At 35.8% G+C, this 25,920-nt stretch overlaps 1 protein-coding gene across 1 annotated transcript; it reads left to right on the top strand.

Moving 5' to 3' along the window:
- The first annotated feature begins 9,535 nt into the window (after positions 1-9,535).
- Positions 9,536-18,450, top strand: LOC125668909 (uncharacterized). The gene is made up of 6 exons (XM_056162281.1): positions 9,536-9,959; positions 12,337-12,569; positions 14,265-16,336; positions 16,656-16,936; positions 17,023-17,208; positions 17,908-18,450. The coding sequence occupies exons 1-6, from the start codon at positions 9,927-9,929 to the stop codon at positions 18,136-18,138; spliced, it is 3,036 nt and encodes a 1,011-aa protein (XP_056018256.1). The 5' UTR covers positions 9,536-9,926; the 3' UTR covers positions 18,139-18,450.
- Positions 18,451-25,920: the final 7,470 nt, after the last annotated feature.

The following is a 25,920-nucleotide window of genomic DNA, read 5'->3' as shown; positions in this document are numbered from 1 at the left end:
GACAGAATTGCACTATGAGAACAACAAATGTCCTTACAATTACATGTACGTCCTCATAAATGTGAAAAACAGCATGTGAAAGATGTAGATACAAAATATTAGTTTAGTGAGGACAAGTGGTGTGAGGACATGTCCTTACTAATATTCTCTCTCAGAAACCTTTTTTTTCATAATTCGAAAGAGAGTATTAGATAAACTTTTTATAGGTATCCCTATAGCTATACCTAACATAGTACTGTTTTGCCTTTAGAATAATATGTGTGTGTATTCTCTTTTACACATTGTGAGGACGTCCTCACTTAGTAGGTTTGGTCGACGAGAGAAAGAGAGAGTGAGAGGTCTATGTACTAGTCATATGCATGCATACTACTAAGAAAGTAAAAACAAAAGATGCATACACTTAAAGCACCTGTCTTACACTAGATAGTGGTTTGTTAAGATAATGATATTTTTTTTTAATTAAACATCTATTAAATTGAAATATATCAATACATAAAATGAAACAAGTCAAACATGTAATCATTTAATAAGCTGCAGAAATGTAGCTTTCTGAGAAAATATTAGGAGAGCTCTCTGATCGGTCCCAATATTTTCTCAGAGAGCTACAGTTCTGCAGCTATCATTTAAAGAGATTAACGAAAAGGTGACCACGGCCTTCAGATGGGTGAGGGTGGAGGTGGTGGTACAAAGGGGAGATTTCCTACCATCTTTCGAACAAGAAGTGTTGCTCTACGTGTTAACTGATTCATCATCAGACCTATTGGCAACATAGTGCATGTTCTTTCACGTATTGTCTTTGTCGCAGTAAGGTGAATTGTCAGTATATCTTTGAGGCACTCTTCGCTGGAATAAGAAGTTCTTGGTGTCACGCGATTCTCGTCATTCGTACTTCGTAGATTCGTACAAACTAGTGCTCTTCTTCACTGGCACTCCACGCACTGCATTGTACTCATATTTATTCCTGGCGACCTATATTTCTATTCCACGAGTTCTGGACGGGGTTTAAGGACACTCGATAGAAACACTTGAACAAGAAATACATTGGGTGCGTCTCTCTCTTACAGGAAGTTCATAGTGGATTTTGAAGCAGGTGCTACACCCAAGTCAAATGCTCACCTTATGAAAAAACATTAATACTGTCATTTTTGTAAGCAAATTTGTGAGACTTTCAAAAATTATAAATGTATGAAATATCTAACAAGTAAAGACACTAATGCAATATGGAAGCTTTAAGTGCATTATGGATAGTTTACACATTATTTGAAGGAAAAAATATTTTTAAATTCAAATGACACTTATAAATGCAGATTTTATTAGATTTTAGAAATTCAAGTGTGATTTATATATCTGCCTCTGGGATAAAAATTCTTTAAAGCAATACCAACTCTCAGTTTGGTGTTGAAAATTTTTGTTGCAATATTGTGATTTATTATTTCAATGACAAAAATATAAGGTTTATAAACTTTTGTTATTAATCTTAATGTTAGAAAACCTATCCAGAGGGTCTGAATGAAGTAAAATTATATTATTGTCTACCCATTCAAAAAATAATTTCTATATATATCATATATCATTGATGTATAATGCTTTATATTCAATAAAACATAAATCTTTATTTTCATAAAATCTTAACCTTAGTTTTGATTTCATCAATGACTTTGGCTAAAGTTACAAACAAAACTAACATAATAACACATTTTTACAACAAAATAAAATTTTCAAATTTAGAAGTAATATTGATTTAAACTGTACTGGAACATATTGTTGATGTGTATATATATATATATATATATATATATATATATATATATATATATATATATATATAAAAGCACTGAAAAGGCCACGACACTGTTGGTTATTTAAAACTCAAATTTTCGACGCAACCCGCGTCTTTATCAAGAGACATAAATTACATAAACAAATAACACACAAAAACAAGTATCGATAAACTACATTGGTGAGAAGAGTGATACACTATTGTACTGAGTGATAAAAATGGTGGTGGTTACGTTGTAAAGCGTGTTTACTGACTATGGTTTAGAGAGTTTGTACCATGGTCGGGTCGGGATGAAAATAAAATTATTCTTGAAAAATTACAGAAATCAGAAAAATTTAGAGGGAAATCTTACAAAACAATGTGATTATGGAATAAAATGGTGGGAAGATAATGATATGGAGTGATTAAGTTCAAAACAATATTAGGTAGTCCGTACCATTGATGATTCGGATATGGTGAACAGCGAAAAATAATGATTGCCAGAATATATATATATATATATATATATATATATATATATATGTGTGTGTGTGTGTGTGTGTGTGTGTGTGTGTGTGTGTGTGTGTGTGTGTGTGTGTGTGTATTTCATTTGGATATTTTCTTAGATAAGGTTAAATCCATATAAACGTTCATTTATTAATTCAATTTTCATTGATTTACAATCATCTGTTTTATAACTGGCGTGTTTGTATATTGGCAGCCACTGCCTTCCATACGTATAACTTTAGAGTTATGGGCCCTTGGTATATTTGTGCCACGCAGAATTCTACGTTCAACTTTCGGAAATTGCCATAAGCTTGGCTGGCCACAATGTAAGCATGCATTAATTAAGTACATTGTGTATGATTTATTTCACAAGTTCTAGCTATTTTAGGAATGCACATCATGTATTTTATCGTATATTGCGATTTCCATGCGGTCTTCGGTTAGTCACGTGGTATACTTATAAACATGCATTTATAGTTATTTGCTTGTCTGATATGATACTTGCCTGGCTTATATTTACTCCTTTATTCTGTTATGTAATTTCTTTGGTCTGGTTTGTTAATTTTTACTGGATTTTCACGTTTATCTAAGCACAGCCCTTTATTGAAAATTTAAACTATGGAACGCACTTTGTGTCATAATCGTGATGTACAACTTTTATTACACGTTTCAATTGTCAGTTGGAAGTCGTTTGTGTGATTATGTTTTTGTATTTTTATGATGTGTTAACCTTGTGTACATGGAATCTTTACTTTTCTTTGTAGCTCTTCACCATTCATTGATTGATTCATTCATTAAAGTGGTTTAACTGACTGCGTCTTGTCTAGGCAGTACATAAACCATAAAAATCATCATCATGCAATTTTGCTCATATGGCAAATTGCATTTAAGGAACTAAAATGATTTGTAAAATGTTATGCAAATAAAGGAAATATGAATATTATCCACGAAATAAGGTATTTTAAAATGATACCTTATTACTTATATTTACTTTTTTGACCGATAACCATTGCTGAATTGTGTTAACGATACGTTTCCATACATTTCACACTGTTGACCTACATAACGCTTCGTCCGAAATGATGAAAACACAAAACAAAGTTCCATCAAATGAAGGACTGTTTTAATTATTAAGACGCTGAAAAGCAGGTATATCAACAAAGACATACACATTAACTCAGGAGTATATTATTGAAAGCACTTCTTTATGTATAAATAATTTTAGAAAAACTGTAAGAAAAAAAAAAAAAAACGTACTGCGAAAGCAACGTTACAATTTTGATGCGCCCGTTCAGTTTTGAAAATTGAAGACGCAGTTTTACTTGTTGAAGACCGACTTTGAAAGATATTCTGTGGACATCACGGATTTAACAGAAGACTGAGGTGGAGGAACATGAAGAACAGGGCGCCAGTCGTCAGGTGTAACCAAATCGTTTACATACAGGACAAAGGACGCAGATGAATCTCCGGAAAGAACTGACATCGCAGAGAATGTGAAAGTACACGAAGGTAAGGCACGGTTTGGATTTGGATTTGTAATTATTGACAAACATGAGCTCACTGAACATTTCTGTTGACTCGATAATTTTTTGTTATACGTATTCAATGACGCCTTGCTTCGATGTCCCGACATAAACATTATTTGGCGTGCGTGGAAACCGACATTACCTCATGACTGCTGTGACACGGAGGCAGTGCGGTGTGTAGCTCTTCATGCACTTTGACGAATTGCAAACATTGGCCACAAATCATGTGAATGACCTTTTTGTCATCGTCTAGCAGTAGGTGCAATTCCGCATCACCAATGACCAGGGTGTAGCAGACAAAATTCAAGACATACATTAGTAAGACATTGTTTTACAGAAACGTTTTTATTATTGATGAAAGTCCACTGCTTGGAATACAAATAAAATAATAAATACATTTTGTGATGTTGATTTCATCCATTGATAGACTTCTGTAGTAAGCGAGAACGATTGCTAGATGTGTATTGCCTCAGTAAAAGTAGTACCTGTAACCTACATGTACTTTTAACAAATGTTCATACGGACAGTCGTGACCTCTGTTGACCCGGTATAGATATTTTACGGTGATGAATACGTATTGCTAGTAATAGTGTTATATAGGAGAAAATAGTTGTAAATGTAAATGTTACATTTTGAGTTTCAGTGAAAATGTGGTTAATGTGTCATTTAGTTTATAAATAGCATGGAATGGCAAGAACGTCATAGTCAGAGGCCTGTAAAGGGGGGTAAATCTGCCATGGAAATGAAGAGGGTAAAGACCGCAAATATATCACAAGTTGATTCCCTGGAGTTATGCCACGCGATCACGAATGCCGATGGTTATGCGATATCTGCAATTCCATTTGCAAGGACATCGCGGTTGTACCAAAATCTCCCTCTCTCTCTCTCTCCCTCCCCCCATCTCTCTCTCCAGCTGTAGCATAAATTCTCTTTTTATAAATTCATTTTTTAATCAATAACCTGAAACTCATAACGGGATGCTTTTAAAATTGTATCTTACTCGCTGCCATTCCGGGGAGTGCTTTTTGCAAAATCTTCGTATAAAATCATAAACTAATGATGTGTGATTAATAATGAAAAAGAAACGTATTGATATCAGCAACTTGAATTTATATAAAAAATATTTTTTTTAAATATTTTATTTGGAACTAGTTTATACTTGGAATTATTTTACTGAAACAATATTTGGTTTTTCATTTCCTACTACACAATCTCTAACTCGTCCACAGATCGGCCGCTTGTGTGGTATTTTTGTTATCTGTCAATCTACCTGTCTGTTTATTACGGTTGCTGGGGGAGTTCCTACTCGATTCATTCTGTTTTAGAAATTATTGACATACATTCATCAGACGCTAACCGAATATATAACGAAGCAGACGTGCCGAGATGGTATGGCGGTCATCAAAGCAAATGATGTCACGTCGCAGTTCTGTGAGATATGACGAGAATCTAACATAAGTGTCGCGAATGATATATATATATATATATATATATATATATATATATATATATATATATATAAGCACTGAAAAGGCCACGACACTGTTGTTTATTTAAAACTCGAATTTTCGACGCAACCCGCGTCTTTATCAAGAGACATATATTAAGAAAGTAGGGTGTTGTTGGGTTTTTGTGCTTTTATATATATATATATATATATATATATATATATATATATATATATATATAATTTCAAACTCATTTGTAAAGTTACAATATAGGTGTACTTTATAACTTAATGCAAAAATGAGAAATTCATGATTGGCGATTAGCTTTCACGCATGCACACACACATGGAGAGAGTTTGACTTGCCTATAGGTGGTCAAGCGGTCTAATGCTCGTCACATGATGCTAGGAGACATGGTTCTGGGGGTCTTGAGTCCAACCCCGGGTAGGAGCGGAAGTAGGTATCCATTTAGTGTCAATTTTTCTGTGCTTTATAGTTTTTACCTTCGATATCTTTACCAATTGTCTTGATATCCATTTCCCCATGAACGTGATACTGATGTGAATAAGTCTATTTTAATGGATGGAGAACGTGATACTGATGTGAATAAGTCTATTTTAATGGATGGAGAACGTGATACTGATGTGAATAAGTCTATTTTAATGGATGGAGAACGTGATACTGATGTGAATAAGTCTATTTTAATGGATGGAGAACGTGATACTGATGTGAATAAGTCTATTTTAATGGATGGAGAACGTGATACTGATGTGAATAAGTCTATTTTAATGGATGGGAATTCCGACAGAAATGAAATAGAATGTAAACATAAGAAACAAATTTCTTGAGAGTATGAACTGCAAAAACTTCACACCGGAATACTTTTCATGAAGCACCAATGTGCTTTATGAAGTATGCTAAAGTACATCGTCGGAAACCTACGGTCGGTTGCACTTCTTTTACCTCCCGTGGGACACAACGCCGATATTTTCGATGGAAGGTGTGTCTCGGCTTCTGTATGCGATTGGCAGCTTTACTATTCCTTATTGCTATATTCAACTAATGAAAAAGCCCCATATTTCCAGTGTTCGGGAGCATAGAAAAATATGGCTTTCGAAGCGAAGATTATGACAAGTTACAATACTTTACAACTTATTTGTAAATTTGTTTTGATTAATTTTATTCAAAATGTAAACATGCCTAACAACTTATCTCTTTCCTCCTTCATTTGGTCTACTTTCGTGACCATTGACTCGTTGAGTTTGCCTACCCGATTTAATTTATTCGTACAAAGGCTACACGCAAATGATGCGTCTGTTGGGTTAAAGTTGAGGCCCCCTAGAGCATAGCTGTATTGTTCAACTGAAGTTTTTGACTACAGAGCCCTGTAACCCCGATCTTTGATAGTAGCACAACACACACACACACTTCCATGGGCGCCACCATTACTGCTGACGCGTAGAATTTGGGGAATACTTACGGCGATTCCCATTGGTCTTCGATAGGACACGTAAGATCATGCATTTTAATGAGCTATGAGAAAAAATTCGGTGTTGTGTCCCGCGGGAGGTAATAGAAGTGCGACCGACAGTGGGTTTCCGACGATGGCTAACGTAAAGCGTTGCTATTCTGCCTCTCATGTATTTTCAATTAAAATTAGATGTTAGATCCGCTCCGTTAGAGCGGTTCTAACCTCTAATTTTAATTAAATCAAACCTATATGTATCATTAAAGTCCTTTGCCATGTTGTTACTGGGCGCTCAGGTCGATCCAGATGTCATGGGGAGAAACCAAACAAGCTGCACATGACCGAGACAGATGGAAAACTATTGTTGAGGCCCTATGCCCCCTCAGGGGCCAAGAGGAATAAGTCAAGTATATGTATCATTAATTGGATGAACGAACTTTGTACATTTTCTCCACTCTGTTTTTAATGTAGCATAGCATTATTGCACATGTACATGTTTGTATTAATTGCTGTTCGAAAATAGAGTATTAAAAACCCCATTAGAATTGTTCATACGTATAATTTTGTAAAATGCGCACCGCATAAAAAGCAAAGTTAACTTTATCAGTAGGACATTTCAACTTTTTGAGATTCTTATGGTTGAAGGTTTTAAACATTTCATTTTCATATGCATGTATATGGTGAATGACAGCATTTTCATGTCCTTAACGCACTAAGCTACACAGTATTCACAAAGAAAAGCTTCACGTGTGCTCCATGACCCTCTTCTACATGTTCGTATACACAAGTTTTGGGGGAAGATTTGCGGAAACCTCATCTTTAATCTACATGTTTCATTAAAAGGCAATTGTGATGCGTACCAATACTTACATTGTATAAAACCTTTTAATTTATGGGCTTTCCGCGGTACAATTTCCGATTGAAAATTGAAGGCTCTTGAAATGCGACAACGATCTATGGAGGTCAACAATAATTGACGTACAACGCCAACGATTTTTTTATTGACCTTTTCTCGTGAAATTTTCCTGCATCTGAATTACTTGTGCTTCAATTTTATTCAAGATTAAATGGGCTCGTGTAAGCTGTTTTACGTGCTATTTAGAATTGTCGGGGTGGGGGTGAAATTAATTTTATCAACTCTGTCGTTGACTTTGAGAACTTATATGTGACCCATGTTATTTTATTCTAATAAGTTGTGATACAATATACATGTATTGTCAAAAACCTCTCTTTTTAGTTTAAAAAAAAAAAATTATTTGCATGATACGTATAAAATTTTATCCTTAATGCAGTATCATACTTTATCAATATGCTGAGTTTCATATCCTCAGTTACAGATCAGTAATCGGTAAATCTCCTTAACTTTGATGTACTCTGTGATTCCGGTTTATATTAACGAAGAAATTAAATGGCTTTTCATAAACTTTAATTGAGGGGGAAATGAAACTTATTCGGACAGACTTAAAACATTGCAAAGTTACCTTCAACTCAAATATTTGGCCCATTGAAATGAGAATCACTGCAGGATCACCATGTTTGGTTGGAATCATTAACTCATTGCATTTTTCTATAGATAAAAGACGTCACATAGCTACTACACCGATTGGTTCACTCACCTGCTGCCAGCAGAGTACAAGTGTTATATAAAAAGACATCGTTCACCGAATTTACTAAGGATTCTGAGAATTATGAAGGACATCGTCTTCATTATGCAAACAATAAAGAATTTATGTAATGACAGTGTCCCTCGTCCGTCTGTCTTTTCCAAAACAGCAAATGTACATGTATATCAAAGGGGATAAGAGCGATAACTTAGGAATGCTAATTTGTTTTCTTTAAAAAAATATTGTTAGAAATTAACGTTAATGAATTTGACTGCAGTAATATTGAATCAGAGAGGCATGCCACTGGGTGACAACATCACTGGTTTCACGAAAATATCTCAAAGCGAACGATCTGAATTTTTAAAAATATTTTGTTTCATTTACTCAAGTGCCTAAGTTCTCTCTCTCTCTCTCTCTCTCTCTCTCTCTCTCTCTCTCTCTCTCTCTCTCTCTCTGAGTGTATAGGTTATCATTTTGGGGCCACATTTACTATCGCCAGTACTATTTTTCTGCTCAATTTAACATGGTTTTGTTCTCGGGGGAGGGGGGAATTTGTTGTGTTTTTTTGTTAATTGTTACCAATTTCACAAAACAATATACGAAATATAAAAAAAAAAATTGGCAAGGAGTATATTTTTTAAAGTTTGTACTGGTAATTTCCTCAACTAAATATAATTCTACTATTCTGGTTATATGATTTTACAAGCTCGACATTAAACGTGTCACTCATTTCATTGACGTGCTTCAGAACACTGCAGACAGGGACTGGATGTACATCTAATATAATTCTCGCAGACACATGTTCTAATCCATTACTAAGGTAAGCAAAATACGAAAACTTTATCTACGCCATACTGAATATGTTGCTACACTTTCCTAATCGTCTTCATCCACAGGTAAACAGCAGGAAGTAATAGAACGATGTCGCAATCGTTTGGATTGGCTTGGAGGAGATTAAGAGCAGATTATCCACTATACAATAACGATACAACCAGGGAGATTTAGGGGTCTGTGTTCTATTCATAATCGCAGTAATCCGATTTCATTAGATACCAATACTCGCACACCTAACAAGAAACAAAATGGCGGTTATATAGTTAAAAAATATGTGAAGTTTTGTGTAGAAAACAAAGAAAGAATGGGTATAAATCAGACGAAGAATCTGCACGGAATCTCCGACTTCGATAAGGTTTGATAAAAATTCTTATAATGTACATTTCCTTTTTTTGATTTTGAGTAGCATTGATCTTTGAGAATCTCCTGATTTTTTTGGTCCGGAATCAGTTTCTGTGTAAACTAATCTTTCAGGGACTCGGGAATTTGTGTAACTTTCTATGATTTAAGCACTTGTGTTTTATCTGATTGAATGTATCAGTAGCATAAATCTGTGTTTTACCACCAAAAAAGAGCTATTTGTTTTCAGAATAAAATGTATATATGTACATGCAACATACGGCACGTATACAACAGGTATGAAATAAATCAGAGATCGTTGATTCTTTTTTTCTACAGGAACACATACCCACGCTAGATGGCCATGTTCCGGAACAGAAACGGGACCTGCCTCCTCCAAACCCCGCCATCACGATTAAGGAGGAGTTCTTCAAGCTTCCAATGTACAAGGACATCGATACATACATCCTAGCGGTGCGTTTTAATTATTACAAACTCTTTTGTGATGGAGGGACATTTGGTAGTTATTTGAACGTTTAAGTGGAACATAGTATAGTCACCCTCATAGAGGAAGACAAGGGATAAAATGAAAATGTGATAGTTTGTAAAAGATATAAAAGCTTAATGTTATTTATCTTGCTATGGTAGTATTTTCGTCCGCCTTGCAGTAGCGAATTAATGTGAAGACAAGAGGTACTGTGAGCAATGCTCACTAAGAATATCCCCCGCTTACCCCAATCTCCCAAAGGGTGTTGGTAATAGGTCAAACTTCAGTATTATGATCCAAAAGGTATCTAGGAACACAGCATCTCCATGCGATGAAAAAAGCCGTTAAAGAATTTAAATGGAAACCATATTGCTACTTTGATGTCCAGTGCGCGTGACCTTTGACCTTTTGAACCCAAAATCGATAGGGAACATCTTCATCCCATGGGTAGTCCATATGTATGATATGGTGACTGTAGGTGGAAAGGATAACGCTTTAGAGCCTGGAAACTATATTGCTACTTCGATGTCCAGTGCGCTTGACCTTTGACCTTTTGACCCCATAATCTTCATCCCATGGGTAGTCCATATGTATGATATGGTGACTGTAGGTGGAAAGGATAACGCTTTAGAGCCCGGAAACCATATTGCTACTTCGATGTTCAGTGCGCTTGACCTTTGACCTTTTGACCCCATAATCGATAGGGAACATCTTCATCCCATGGGTAGTCCATATGTATGATATGTTGACTGTAGGTGGAAAGGATATCGCTTTAGAGCCCGGAAACCATATTGCTACTTCGATGTCCAGTGCGCTTGACCTTTGACCCCAAAATCGATAGGGAACAACTTCATCCCATGGGTAGTCCATATATATGATATGGTGACTGTAGGTGGAAAGGATAATGCTTTAGAGCCCGGAAATCATTGTGTCTACAGACGGACGGACGGACGGACAGACAGACGGACAACCCGATTCCAGTATACCCCCCCACAACTTGTTGCGGGGGGTATAATAAGTGGTAACCCAGTTTATTTTTGTATTTGCAAACACATTCAGGTTATTGAAGTTCACAGTAGATATTTTTGCTACATATTTACAAATGTTAGTGAAACCTTTGTTGAAGTCGTGCATGTGCATTGAGAGTTCTGAATTCGAAAGAAAATACTGAAATTTATGCTATTGTTCTATGTCAAATCATCACTCTGTTCTAAAGACTTGATTATTCTAACATAAAATGTTCTTGACGTATAATATAATATTAGATACTTGTAGAGGTAGAGTCAATCCCATCGCCTGTAATTTCTGTGTTCCCTGTGATTTCATTCTCCCTACCTGGAATTTATGTTTTCCTGAGCTTTTACTCTGACTACGCATGTGGTTTCTGTGTTTCCTATGTTTTCACTTTTCCTTGTACTTTTTATTTTTCTTATGTTTTCACTTTTCCTTACTTGTACTTTCTATTTTTCCTATGTTTTCACTTTCCCTTACTTGTACTTTCTATTTTTCCTATGTTTTCACTTTTCCCTACTTGTACTTTTTGTTCTATGTTTTCACTTTTCCTTACTTGTACTTTCTATTTTTCCTATGTTTTCACTTTTCCCTACTTGTACTTTTCCTATGTTTTCACTTTCCCTTACTTGTACTTTCTATTTTTCCTATGTTTTCACTTTTCCCTACTTGTACTTTTTCTATGTTTTCACTTTCCCTTACTTGTACTTTCTATTTTTCCTATGTTTTCACTTTCCCTTACTTGTACTTTCTATTTTTCCTATGTTTTCACTTTTCCCTAATTGTATTTTTTCTCTGTTTTCACTTTTCCCTACTTGTACTTACTATTTTTCCTATGTTTTCACTTTTCCCTACTTGTACTTTTTGTTCTATGTTTTCACTTTTGCCTACTTGTACTTTTTGTTTTCCCTATTTTTTTTCCACTTTCCCCGTGTTCTTAATCTCTCTCCAGACTGTAGCTTGTGTGTTTACTCTTAACTTCCTATAGTTTCTGTGTTACTTTTGTTTTATTTTCCCTAACCTGTAGGTTTTTAATTTCACTTGTTTATACTATACCCCACCTGTACATGTAGTTATTGTGTTACCTGTGCTTTGCTCCCCTCTGATTGTAGCTTCTATGTTCTCTGTGAATTTTCTATATCCTTCCATATAGTTATGGTTATGTATCCCTGAAACTGTACATATCAACAATCATAATATTTTCGAAGAAAATTTTACCTGAAGAAGGGGCTAGCTAACAACTGCTATCTTATTCAATTATAAAAGCGCATCTTAAAAGTGGAAAGAAAAAATATTATTTTATATAATACATATTTGAGCCTATAACCATATTTTCTTCAACTATTGAAACAGGCGCCTTCTAAGCTATTGGTGGGATCATTTGATGACGTCATTAAGTTTTTTAAGTTCCGTGACTATTGGAATGATATGGCCTTGACCCGGGCCATTTTTCTGTGGGTGGTACATCAGGACATCTACAATCTAAAGTCCACAGATGAACCTCCCCCTAATTCACCACTGGAGTACTTCATCAGCATGCAGACCAGCCAGGGGGGATACGCCCACCTTATCTGGGGGCTTTGTCAGTAAGTTATGAATCAATTTACCGAATACTGATGTGAAATTCATTCCACAGTAAAATAAAAAATTGAATTCAAACATTTTAATAATATATGACAAATCAAAACATCAGGAAGAGTGTCGGGTTTCAATATGCTTATCAATGTGTCAGATGGTATTGGGCCATCTATTCTCCTGGTACATGTGCATTCAGTACGATTAAATTTCGATGATGGATAATATAAAATCTAAAGTAAAATAGTCTAATTTCGTGCAGTGTAATATACATAAACTTAAGTTTTTACATTGGAGATATGAAAATAAAGATAATAAAAATGACTAACAATACGAACGATATGAAATGGTCAAATTCTCGGGACGATTTGTTCCTTCTTCGGGACGATAGATTATTTACATAGAACACAGAAACTAAAACTAAATAAATGAAACTAAAAAGAAGCATCACTATAACTAGAGTACAAATGTTGGGGGAAATAGAACGTCTACATACTGAAAAGATCAGACGTTGCAATTTAAAAAGAATCCGTGTTCAAAGAGAGTCAAGATGGAACTGTATTAAGCCTTTAGAACTTAACCATCACTTTCAGCATTCACTAGGTTGACTGTACATGCGGCCCGTCCGCGAAGCAAGGCTCTAAAGGTAACACGTATGTAAAAGAAAAAAGTCAAAATCAGCAGAAGAAAAAGAGATAATCTCCATATACGTTCGCTGAAATTTTCGTGATCCATATGGGCGCCGCCATTTATTTTTTTCATTACCTGCTTCAACAGTTATTCGTGTTTTATTTTGAATGCCAATAATAGAAGACTCTGGCGTGCAATTCGTAATTTAAGCACTCAGTTTGTTCAAAGTGAATAGTATAATTATCATTGTAACAGGTTTTAGCAAATAAATACATATAAAACCGTAATGCGACTAAATAGATGAACGAGTTCATGAGTTTCTTTGAATAAGAATATACGATAAAATTACGGTTACTTTTTTACCATTTTGAATTTATTGGTTAATTTTGTTTACTTTTAACGGCCTTTTTCATTGCATACGGAATGTATTATTGTTGTTTATAATTGTTTGCTTTGAAAAAGAGAAAAAGGTCGAAGCTAAATGTGACGTCACAATGCACAGTTTACGTCGCCTTGCGTTTTATTTCCCGCGTTCAATGAATAGGCGGATCATGTAAAACTGTTGTCCCCATATAAACTCCTTTAATATTGAGATGTTACTGGGTGTTGAGCGCAAGGAAATTTCATTCAAAATATATGTTTTTAAATGAATCATAATCTACCGTACTTAACGGAATTATGACTACCACTTGGGACATTCCAGTGACCATTACGTACATGCTTCGCTCGGTCCAACGGTCACACCGTATACATATTATCTAAAGTTACACAACAGATAATAAATGTTAACTTGGTGGAATGTGTTTAGAAAAAATCTGACAAGAAAAAAATCAATATTCACATTTATCAATTTAATTCTATATCTATTACATGCGCAAGCTTGATGTAAATGAAAGGCGAGGATAACGAACAGTGATCAATCTCATAACTCCATATCTATGATACTATTAGCCAAGTATCTAATTTACTTCTTTATGATATACTTTATAATCGAAAATTATATCTGAGAGAAATTATGATGATAGATCATATTGATAATAATTTGATTACAATTTGGAATACATTTTATTTTCCAGCATGCTGGGTGTACCGTGTGCTATCATCAATGGAATGACAAAGAGCGCCGCCTATGAAGTTGGAGGCAAAGTAAACAGGGAAAATATGGGTGCCCAGTGGAACGCCATCTACCTCAAAGGTGAATGGCGGTTCATCGACGCATTCTGGGCTTCAGCTTGTGTCGTAGGTAAAAAATCCAAGGACTGGAAATTGGTGGACAACGAAGGAAATTACGTAGACGAGGACGAGGAGGATGATGGAGCGTACCAGCACGTGGAAAATGAGGTCAATGAGTTTTACTTCATGACGGATCCCCAGAAGTTTATATGGACTCACTACCCTGACGAGGAGGAGTGGCAGTGTTTGCAAACTCCGGTTTCCGTGACGGAGTTTGAAGAGCACGTGTACCTACGGGAGCGTTTCTATTCTATGGAAATCAGTTTACTGGATGACTTCCAATGGAAAGAAATCATTATTCCGGAAGGCGGTGAACTTGGGTTGCGTTTCGGTTTCCCAGAAGAAAAGACCGAGAACTATGAGTTCCGGTACGCCATGTATAGAAACAAATCTGACGAGGAGTTCCGGCATCATCTGAGATTGGACCGATTCGTTCTTCTGGAACATACCAAAGGACTGCTGAAACTGTCTATGAGATTTCCATTGTCCGGTAAATTCAAACTGGATGTATATGGAAAGGATGAAAAGGAAAATGGCTCATTTGACTTAATTTGTTCCCACATGATACAAATCACAGTTCCAAAGAGTAATTGTCTGCCTCTTCCCGACCAGCCCGCCATCGGTTGGGGTCCTGTCCAAGAGACCAAGGACTCTGGTATTGTACCGAAGAGTCACGACGGCGCTGTTATAGTGACGGAGGACGGTAAAGTTGACATCAAACTGGGCACTAACAAGAAGATGGAAATACACCAGCTTTTGAAGAGCATCAACTTAGATGAAGCAACGCTCAGTAAATATGTTCTTGTCAGAGAAGAAAATGGGGAACATTTTATTCACATTCGGTTACCACAGGGTGGGGAATATGCTCTGAAAATTTACGCCAATGAAGAAGGCATGCCAGGGGATGCTGACAATATATTGAATTACCTCATCAGTTGCAGTAACGACGAAGTTCAAAACAAACCCTTCCCTAATGTACCTGATGGAATACTTGGAAAGAAACCCGTTTCGGAAAATATCGGTGTAAATGCAAGGATTCAAAAGGGGCGGTTTAAAACGAAAGACGGGCGAATTCGACTGGAATTTTCGGCCATGAGCTACGTAGAATTGATGGTTGAGATCCACACAACAGACATTGAAGCACTGAAATACTTGAAGTCTTACCGTCAAACTATTGAGGACCGATGGGCATTTGACATCGATTTGCCAGTCAAGGGAGAATACTCTGTTAACGTTTTTGCGCGCGAAAATCCGAAACGCAGTCGTGTATACAATGTCCATTCATACCTCGTCTTTTCCGATGGTCATGCATACAGAGATACAAAGGAAGAGTTTAGACCAACAAAAGCTCTAACAGAAACTATTCAAACAGCCGATAACGAGGCCCTTATTCCCATACCACGTGGTTATTTAGATGTCGTCTGCTGCCTTCAGCGACTCCATGCGAACGACCCCCCTGATAGCTCCCAGATAGAGATAATAGATCATGATAATGATAAACTTTTCCTGACTGAACTGAACGACTACGGCGAGTATATGATGAACATATACGACAAAGATGAATTCGGGCTGTTAACCTGCATCGCCCGCTACCAGCTCAACCGTAAAACAACAACAGAGTTGATGCAGGACGATCCGATGGTAATTATGGACAGAATTAAAGAGGAAGCAGAAGAAGACGAAGATAGAGCAGAAACCAAATCAGAGACAAAAGATCGAATGAAAACGGGGGCTACGTTGGACATGGTGAGAAAGCGACGTCATATTCTAATGTTGAAGCGACGTGCAATGGAGCTGGGAGACCGTGATGCATTGGAGCAACTGATTGTTGCTTACGAGGACACAAAACCGGCGGATGATGACCCAACACTGATGTCTGCAAGGAAACTACTGAGACTACTCAATGCTAAAGACGGTACAATATCAAATTTCAGTCACTATTCAAAACTATAAAGACGGTACAATATCAAATCTCAGTCACTATTCAAAACTATAAAGACGGTACAATATCAAATCTCAGTCACTATTCAAAACTATAAAGACGGTACAATATCAAATCTCAGTCACTATTCGAAACTATAAAGACGGTACAATATCAAATCTCAGTCACTATTCAAAACTAGGTGAAAATAACGAACAGAGATCAATCTCGCTATGTAATGCTATGCTTTGTAATGAGTAATTTGAATGATGCACATATTTAGACTATGACGTATTTTATTTAATTCAAATAGAATTGGCTGCTGCTTCAAGAACTCGTCATCTTGAAAAACTTAAACGCGCAATCCGGAATGCTAAAGAAGCCAACTATGATGGTATTCTGAACCTACAGTTAGTTACAGCAGAGCGCCTGCGGGACAAACTCTCCAGAATAGAGAGGTTACGTCATAATATCCTTGTTATGGACCAAACAACTGCAGCAGAACTGAGAACCTACACACATCCGCCAGAGGGCGTGAGACAGTCCATCATGGCCGTCCTTGTGTTGCTAGAGTATCCAAAGAAGGATGTAAAGGTAAAGTGAATTTACAATGAGTACATTCGATGGAAAATGAATATTCTGGAATCCGATCATCTAATCTAAGGTTTGGTTTATACCAGGACTGGAAAACATGCCAGACGATTTTGTCACGCTCAGGGAAGGAGTCCATCATGCGTCGTGTGGCTATGTTTGATCCAAAGTACTGCTTCCTAGATGTGGCTTTGGAAGCAAAGCGGATCATTGCTCCATTCTCACTCGAGGAAATCCGTGACGTCAGCAACGGTGCCGCAGCCTTTTACAATTGGGTAAATTATCTCTGAAAAGGTTCATTAAAATAACATGACCAGCAATTTCAATTACCCAATCCCTTTGAAGGAATTACCACTAGATCAACACAAGATAATTTTTTTTTATTAAATTGAGAAATGTCTATCCATATGTAGCACATTTAACCTAGAAATTATAATATCAACCTGCCTTGATTAGTACATTGTGTTTTCAATATCACATGTTTTATTTGGTATCATATGTTGCTGTCTCATTTCTCAACAATTAGACCAAGTCACGTGACCGGTTCCAGTACTTTCACCTACAATGGTGATGCGTAAACAAAACAACCCAAACTAAGCCACTTGTTACAGATTAACAAACACGACCAATAACTCGGGCAAGAATATTATATTTGATTCGGTCATGTTTGTTGTTTTATCATCTTTATTTTTTTCCCCCACAAACCTCGCACCATGAGGAGGGGGGGGGGATAATAGGAATGTTACATATTTTGTTAAGCAGGAAGCTAAGCAGTGTAATACTTTTTACCAAACTTTGAACCCTACATCGCGCGTGTTTTCGGTCATATAGCTTTAATATCAAACTAGTAACATTCGTACGCATAAATTCATAACGATGATGTATTAGCATTTATGATAAAGTTAAATATGACAATGATATTGAATTTCAAAAATACGATTTGCTTTGGGGTAAAATGAACTGTTTTGCTTCAGGCTTATGGCATGATTGTCGAGGTCGAGCAGACAGGCGGTGCCAGTCGTCCAATGGATGAGTGGATGAGAGTGACCGAAGATGTCCGAAATGTGGAACAAACAATCTCTCTTGGCCCAGCGTCTGCGCGGACAAGTCGGTCCAGGCTACTTAAAACGCCTGAAAAACTGACAAGATACAACACACAGGACACTATTAACAAAACATATACCGTCAGGTCCCGCAACTCGTGACAGTCAGGTCCTGCAACTCGTGACACATGGCGAAGCGACATGACATTATCAACAACATTGAATTAATCAGAAGAGTGGAACTAGCGCCAGTCTTAGTTCAAGAAATCTAATGATTTTCTAACCCAAGTAATAATTAAATGATATATTAACCCTCAAGATTCTAACGTGTGATATGTGTTTTGAGATTCCGGAGATTGATGAATATTGCATGTCATATTCTTTGTTATATGTACAAAGGTAAGGAAAGTATTATCATTGAAAATGTGTAAATTCTTTTGTCTATGAATTTGTCGATATAATAAAGGTTTACTATCACCTATAACTTTTATATGTTGGGGTCTACTCTTGAAAATATCCAAATATGCTTCGTAGGATTCATTCACAAGAGAGACAATTTCTGTATTCAAAGAAATCTGGGGTCCAATTTCCTGTGCAGCATTATTAGTTAGGTCCAAAATTCCGTATGACTACACAGAACTGGATGAGAGGGCTCCGTACAGGACAACAGTTGAGCGTAAGGTGTTTAGAGGACTGGGGCAAAATATCCTGTTAGTGAAGTAGACCGGGGGCGAAGTCCAGTAAAGAATGATTACGAATAGGGTCAAGGTCAGGATACGTGTAGTATGACGGTTCAACCAAATATTCTATCAGTATAAAACGATTAGTAATAGCAAAATGTGTTTTGACATACATGTATACAGGTCATGAGGTTCTAGAAATATCAAAAACCTTAATCCATGTGTTATTTAGTTGACACATGTAAATGTCAGTAATCTATGAAAATTCAAAATATAACAGTGTTTGGAATTTTACATCCAAAGATGCTACAGCTAATGCTAAAATATACTAATGTTGATTAAAATTGGTTGAGCTGTTTCGGATAAGAAAATGAAATGCTTTTTAAAATAGCGGTGAGCGGGAACACATCACAAATGACACAATAATCTCTGTTGAGCTAAAGTTGGTATTGTTTTATCAATTAATTTTACATGTTACATGCTTTTTCATTAGTTGAAAAATTAGTGGTATATGTATATCGTACTCAACAGGGGGAAATTGCCCAGAATGTTGGGGATTCCTCTGGATGCTTCGTATTTATAAAAAAAAAATGTAGATTGAGAATCCTGAAAAGAAAAACTTTAAAACAATCATATCAATCTATATAATTGTATTCACCAAAAACAAACAAATATCAAATATAAATGATATTTGCAGAATGAAAAAAAAAACCATGGCTATTTGAGGACCCAAAAAACAACAACATTCGTCTGCTTCTGAGAGTTGAATGTACTCAATTGGGGATGACAATAGTCCAGTTCGTACCCTGTGACAATTTCTTCATGTCACAAACAAAAATATCAGATACACCGCACACTGCCTCAGAGCGACTGCAATATATACAAGCCCTTAATCGTTAACGACGATAGTTTCGAACTCCGGCAAAATATGTTTATGTGTGGGCACCGAAACGAGGCTTCCGTACGACGTTACAACAGCTGTCACAGCCTTATGCACTTGCAACACCCTCTGTAACATTCACTTGTCCACTTTGAAGCCGTGACAACTCTCAAAAGGACCCTACCTGTTTGGTCCCTGATCGCATCCCACATCATGATCATGTCCCACGCTTTCCGTTAGTACCAACATCAAACCTTGGACTTCATTCCAGTTTCACTCAACAAAATTCCAACAATTTTCTCTCCACAGGAATTGTCTCCAAGTCATCCTTTTAAAACTACACTTTTCAGTTCACAAGAAACTCCTTTGTTCAACAGATTATGGAAGCCACCATTAACGGCTTTCGTTGACGGTTTTCCTGTTGTGAATTCACAAATTACTACGCCAATCTCGAAATGACATATGTGGCAGGATGATCTTTATATCTAATTGAATTTTCTACATATTTTTCAATACTAAGCTGTGCTATATTAATTGAATGAAATCTATTCACAACATTCTATTGGCCAGGTTGTTTGTAGGAATTCACTCACTCTAGCTAAAACCAGTTTAACCACTTTTTCTTCTATAAATAAGTTTCGCGGGCTATTTTCATCAGTGCGGGAAATTTGCTTTAGAGGGAGTAGACCTATACATGTACCTGCCCGTTGTGCCACACCTTAAGGTATAGATTTGAAATGTTTATTATTAACTGATTGATAATTATGTAAGTTGAACTATTTTTTATCAGTATATTTCTCTACTATGAAATGGCCGTTTTTTGATCAAGGACTATAAAATTTGTTACTTTTTGAAGTAAAGTAATAAAGTCGATCATGTACATTTCATTGGAATATTTTGACTTCTTTAAAGGGAAATACGAATATGAATTTATGTAATTGTATATTTTGTTGCATGTGTAATGTGGTGTGTGATTTGTTAATTTCAGATCTGCCATTGTCTTTAGTTCTTAATAAATTTAATAAAACCTACGTCGCATGGTTATATTTAGAATATAGTCCAAGAACAAATCGTTAATTCAACTCAAATCACATCATGTTTTATCATTTAGAATCAATGATTTGAAATATTTTAATGATAAGGAATGAATTTATTATTTTTTTCGCTGGATGTAGGTCATCCTCACAAGTCAAGGTTTTGTGATTACGTACTCTCCACACAATCACAATACCGTGACTTGTGAGGATGGATGGAGGTATACCACAAAAAAGCCGGAAAATTCTGCATCATACGCTACGCGCAATGATGCAGTTTTCCACCTTCAATGATGCAATTTTTCCGTCTTTTATTGTCGTGGTATAGCTTCATCCAACGAAAAAATAATGAATTCATTTCTTAAAGGCATAGGCTCTAAGGTATTGGTGAAATTTTGCATGTTCCAAAAAGGTGGCGAAATTTAAGATCATAACTTAAAAAATCACAAAAAGTTCTTCAGAATGTTTACAAACACATTGGATATGATAGTAATTACAAAATAATTCCCTGTTCTCATTTGCCTAAACTGGTACCCTGTTGACTTCGCATCTTTTATGTTTGTGTGTAGCCACCAATCAATGGGGTACCAGTTTAATATATTGTCCTCCAGACAAACATTTTATAAATGGCTTAAACGTCAAAATGACTTCAATTTCACAGCGCTGCAGCTATAGATAACTCAAAATTAATACTACAAATTTGTTTTTTGTTTGTTTTTTTGTTCTTCTTGCAAAATATTGTGATGTCATTTTTAAGATCAAAGATAGACCCTATGCCTTTAAAGAAAACGGATTTAAAAATCAAATGATAATTCAAAAGACGATTATCTGGTATGTATTTATCTGGAGTTTTTTCGCACATGGTTAGTAGAAATGTACATGGTGTTATTTTGGTATATAAGCTATGGTTTATACAAACTGATCAATGCTAAATGAGTATGATTGTATACAATTTTAGCAAATTACAAGCTTCCTGTTTGTTAGAAAGTCACGTTTTAAGTAGATTTTCATATACACATACATAATCATTCATTTTAGCCTTCCTTGTAAATAAAAAATTGGTTCAATCTTAATTCGCTTGGAAGAAGGAATTTACGTGATTTTACATTTTGATAATCATTTCCCCAATTCTTTTGAGGACGATCTATTTCAAGATATCAGTTGGTCAACTGGTCAGTCTAACTCTGTTTAAAATTACATTTTTAACAGCTGACTATAGACGATCCAGAACATCTAATTTTGATGAGATTGTCAATTGGTTAATACGAAACCAGTTCAGACTGGTTTGATCCGCGGTAACGGAGTACTAGTAACTTACATGTACATATGTAGTTGGTATATGGTAAATCACTTGCCTGGAGATCCAGGGAACCCTGGTTTGAATTCCGGTATCGTTACATATAGTCGGTGTTTCTCCTTTTCCATTATACATAACGCTGGGATCTAACCCAGAACCTGAAATGTCTGAAGGAAAAATGCCCCTATTTGGTTTTATTCGAGTGCCGAAAAAAGGTGGGTGTATCATAACGAAATTTGCAATGCATAAAATAGATGATAGAATTCTGAAAGAGGGAAGAAAAGTAATGAATGGAGTAATGAATTGGCAAAATAACGTGGGACAAAAACAACAGTAGGATGCAGAACAAAAATGTCTGAACTTTTCACCGTGAGGTGAGGTGACGGAGATTATTAGTATGTATGTTTTTAGCTTGTTTACAAGATCATGAGGGTGAAATTGATTCTGGTCAGAGGAAACGTGTAACCAATCGGAGTGTAAGAAATCAGTCACCAGAGGTCAAGCATTTGTATATATTATTTACAAGAAAAATGAAATTAAAAATTATGCAAAACCTTACAAGTGAAGTTATGCAACGCTAAATTATAGATTTTTCAAGGAAATAATTGTGTTGGCTTTGAGTTTGAATTAAAAGCCAATGTCAATATTACAGATTATCAAGATATAACAAATATGATAAGGAATTTTGGAGGATGTACGGGGGTATAAATGCGAGGAACAGAGACAGAGTTCTTCAGTAGCTGAACAGAACTTTGTCTTTGGCCTTTCATTTATACAGGTAAGATATTGAGTATAATTCCGCATTTCTGAAATAACTTCTTAATTCTTCAGATGGCTTCATTAATTTTTGTGTGAACTTTTATAATAATGTTTGTAATTATTATTGTATAATATGAATTGTAATCAATAATTATAATGATGAAATGTTTCTTTAATAAAAAAGAGTAGCTGAACAGAACTTTGTCTTTGGCTTTTCATTTTTCAGGTAAGATATTGAGTATAATTCCGCATTTCTGAAATAACTTTTTAATTCTTCAGATGGCTTCGTTAATTTTTGTGTGAACTTTTATAATAATGTTTGTAATTATTATTGTATAATATGAATTGTAATCAATAATTATAATGATGAAATGTTTCTTTAATAAAAAAGAGTAGCAGAACAGAACTTTGTCTTTGGCCTTTCATTTATACAGGTTGAACGAAAAAGGGTTACTCCGTTCAGCATGTGAACACAAAGATCCCGAGGTTAACTGGTACGTAGCAAGTATTTGCATATCACGCTTTGCGCCATAGCTGACTTAACAATACTTCTTCCCCAAACTTGTTACATGAGCTATTACGAAGTTCAAGTCAGTTATGGGGCGAAAATGGATATGATGGACGTACCAACCATCGCGGATATTTTCCCTGACAAGATACACGTAGTTCAGATTAGATCATCAGATGAAGGCTAGTGGTTCTAGTTCAGATTAGATCACCAGATGAAGGCTCGTGGTTCTAGTTCAGATTAGATCATCAGATGAAGGCTCGTGGTTCTAGTTCAGATTAGATCACCAGATGAAGGCTCGTGGTTCTAGTTCAGATTAGATCATCAGATGAAGGCTAGTGGTTCTAGTTCAGATTTGATCATCAGATGAAGGCTCGTGGTTCTAGTTCAGATTAGATCACCAGATGAAGGCTCGTGGTTCTAGTTCAGATTAGATCATCAGATGAAGGCTCGTGGTTCTAGTTCAGATTAGACCATCAGATGAAGGCTCGTGGTTCTAGTTCAGATTAGATCATCAGATGAAGGCTCGTGGTTCTAGTTCAGATTAGATCATCAGATGAAGGCTCGTGGTTCTAGTTCAGATTAGATCATCAGATGAAGGCTCGTGGTTCTAGTTCAGATTAGATCACCAGATGAAGGCTCGTGGTTCTAGTTCAGATTAGATCACCAGATGAAGGCTCGTGGTTCTAGTTCAGATTAGATCATCAGATGAAGGCTCGTGGTTCTAGTTCAGATTAGATCACCAGATGAAGGCTCGTGGTTCTAGTTCAGATTAGATCATCAGATGAAGGCTCGTGGTTCTAGTTCAGATTAGATCACCAGATGAAGGCTCGTGGTTCTAGTTCAGATTAGATCATCAGATGAAGGCTCGTGGTTCTCTGTTTAAATCCTGCTCTAATCGGTTGTATTTCTTTCTTTTCCATGCAAGCAAGAAAATCTGCTGACATGTTTAAAATGTAATTTGTAATTACGAGATATCAGATGACATGTCATTGATTTGACATTAGAATATATTTCCTTAGTATTTGACATTGAAGATCAAATCCTTTTTTCCTTTTTCTTTTCTTTTTTTTCAAAATCCAATTGTATGTTTACGAGAAGACAGGTTTTGGGACTCAATATAAGTTAACATCTAGAGAATATTGATAGCGATAACTGTAATGTCAAAACGAAAACCATTCTGGCGATAAGATTTGTACGTATGTATATACAATTATTTGTCCCAAACACTGATTCAATACAACATAAATGAAATACAAAGTTTGCCTCACTTTTTACGACTGACTGTTGTATGGCGTCTCATTTCAAACCACTGCGACGCTATTTCAACCTTAAAGTTCTGAAAATTCAAGATGAATGGGATTATTAAATATCAGATATACAATGATAGCATCGTCAACATATTATGACATTCTGGTACAAACTTAATCCTTAGAATATATAGTACACGTCAATAAAAATTAATGACCAAATAATGTACGACTTGAGAGTCATAAGCTGATTATTAGGTAGAGGAAGGATGAAATGGTAAAAAACTAAAATGTCAAATTGTACATTATCGATATGAAAAGGGTTAACTTATGTAGACGGTGAAAATGTGAGGATAACGATCTCATATCTCCTGTATTATATTGTTTATTGGCTTTACATGTAAGCCTTACGGCTCATCAGCACAATACATATTCAATTACAGAGTATAAACAAAAAAGGTGCATACAATATGAAAAGTGGAGTGAATATTAGAGGATGGACATACATGAAGAGAGTTATAAAGAGAGTTATAAGTCAAGTTTACATTAAAAAAAACCCAGCATATACATTAGATGATAGTTTGGCTAGATCGTAAGAGTAAAGCACTTTTTAAAAATTTACCCAGATTACTGAGTTGTTTCGATTATGAACTGACATCAATTGTACCAGTTTAAACATAGAAGCATGCGACCAATGATACTTTTTTATATATGCAGATCTGAGGTTTTTGTACAAAGGACATATTAAAATAAAATGATATTCGTCTTCAATTTCGTTCAAATTACAAAATTCACACAATCGATCTTGTCTTGCTGTGCCATTATATCTACCTTGTTCAATTCTAAGCTGGTGAGCAGACAATCTAAATTTTGTTAAAAGAGTAATAAGATTTTCCGGATAGATTTTGTCAAGTAAAATTGAATGGTAACATTATCAATAAGGTATCTACATGTATACAGAATACATTTGGGTGAATTATCAAACAATTCATATCGTGACTGCATGAGGTTGTCAGTTAAACGCTGTTTGAGACATTCTAGAAATAAAACTTCATTATTAACATAGTGATTAAACCATACATCACATAAAAGGTGGGGACATGTAAGGTTGAAGGGATGAATTGGATCTATGTACTGAAGGATCACACCGTCCTCCCTCCACCACCCCCACCACCCGATTTAGGAATTTGAGCTTTGGTATTATTTGCTGTTGTATGCTTGTGAAGAATTTTTAAGATAGGCTTAAACCAGGTACGTGGATCAATGGGGCTTGATAACGATAATTCTCTGCTATTTTCATATGGAAATAAGAATATATTGGGTGATCCCCCCCCCCCCCCACATATACTTTTTTCGATAGTGAATTTGAATGTGAAGAAAGTAAGGTTTTAAGTGTTGCGATCCCTCCTCCACAATCTAAAAAAAAAAAAAATAGAAGCCTGGGGAAAACTGTACACACTGGCGATTTTCCCCCTTCCCGCCACACACAGGCTATTTTGGAATTTGTTTGTAAAGAAAATTTAGACAGGTCAATTT

Source organism: Ostrea edulis, chromosome 4 (assembly GCF_947568905.1).
Source record: "Ostrea edulis chromosome 4, xbOstEdul1.1, whole genome shotgun sequence".
In the NCBI taxonomy this organism is placed as follows: domain Eukaryota; kingdom Metazoa; phylum Mollusca; class Bivalvia; order Ostreida; family Ostreidae; genus Ostrea; species Ostrea edulis.
This window is presented reverse-complemented; position numbering and strand designations above follow the sequence as displayed.

What these genes read in the sequence shown, in the direction of transcription:
- LOC125668909 (XM_056162281.1), top strand. Translation starts at nt 9,927, where the DNA reads ATGTACAAGGACATCGATACATACATCCTAGCG. An exon ending in ATCCAAAGAAGGATGTAAAG is followed by an intron (nt 16,937 to 17,022) that starts GTAAAGTGAATT and finishes GGTTTATACCAG; the next exon opens with GACTGGAAAACATGCCAGAC. An exon ending in CCGCAGCCTTTTACAATTGG is followed by an intron (nt 17,209 to 17,907) that starts GTAAATTATCTC and finishes GTTTTGCTTCAG; the next exon opens with GCTTATGGCATGATTGTCGA.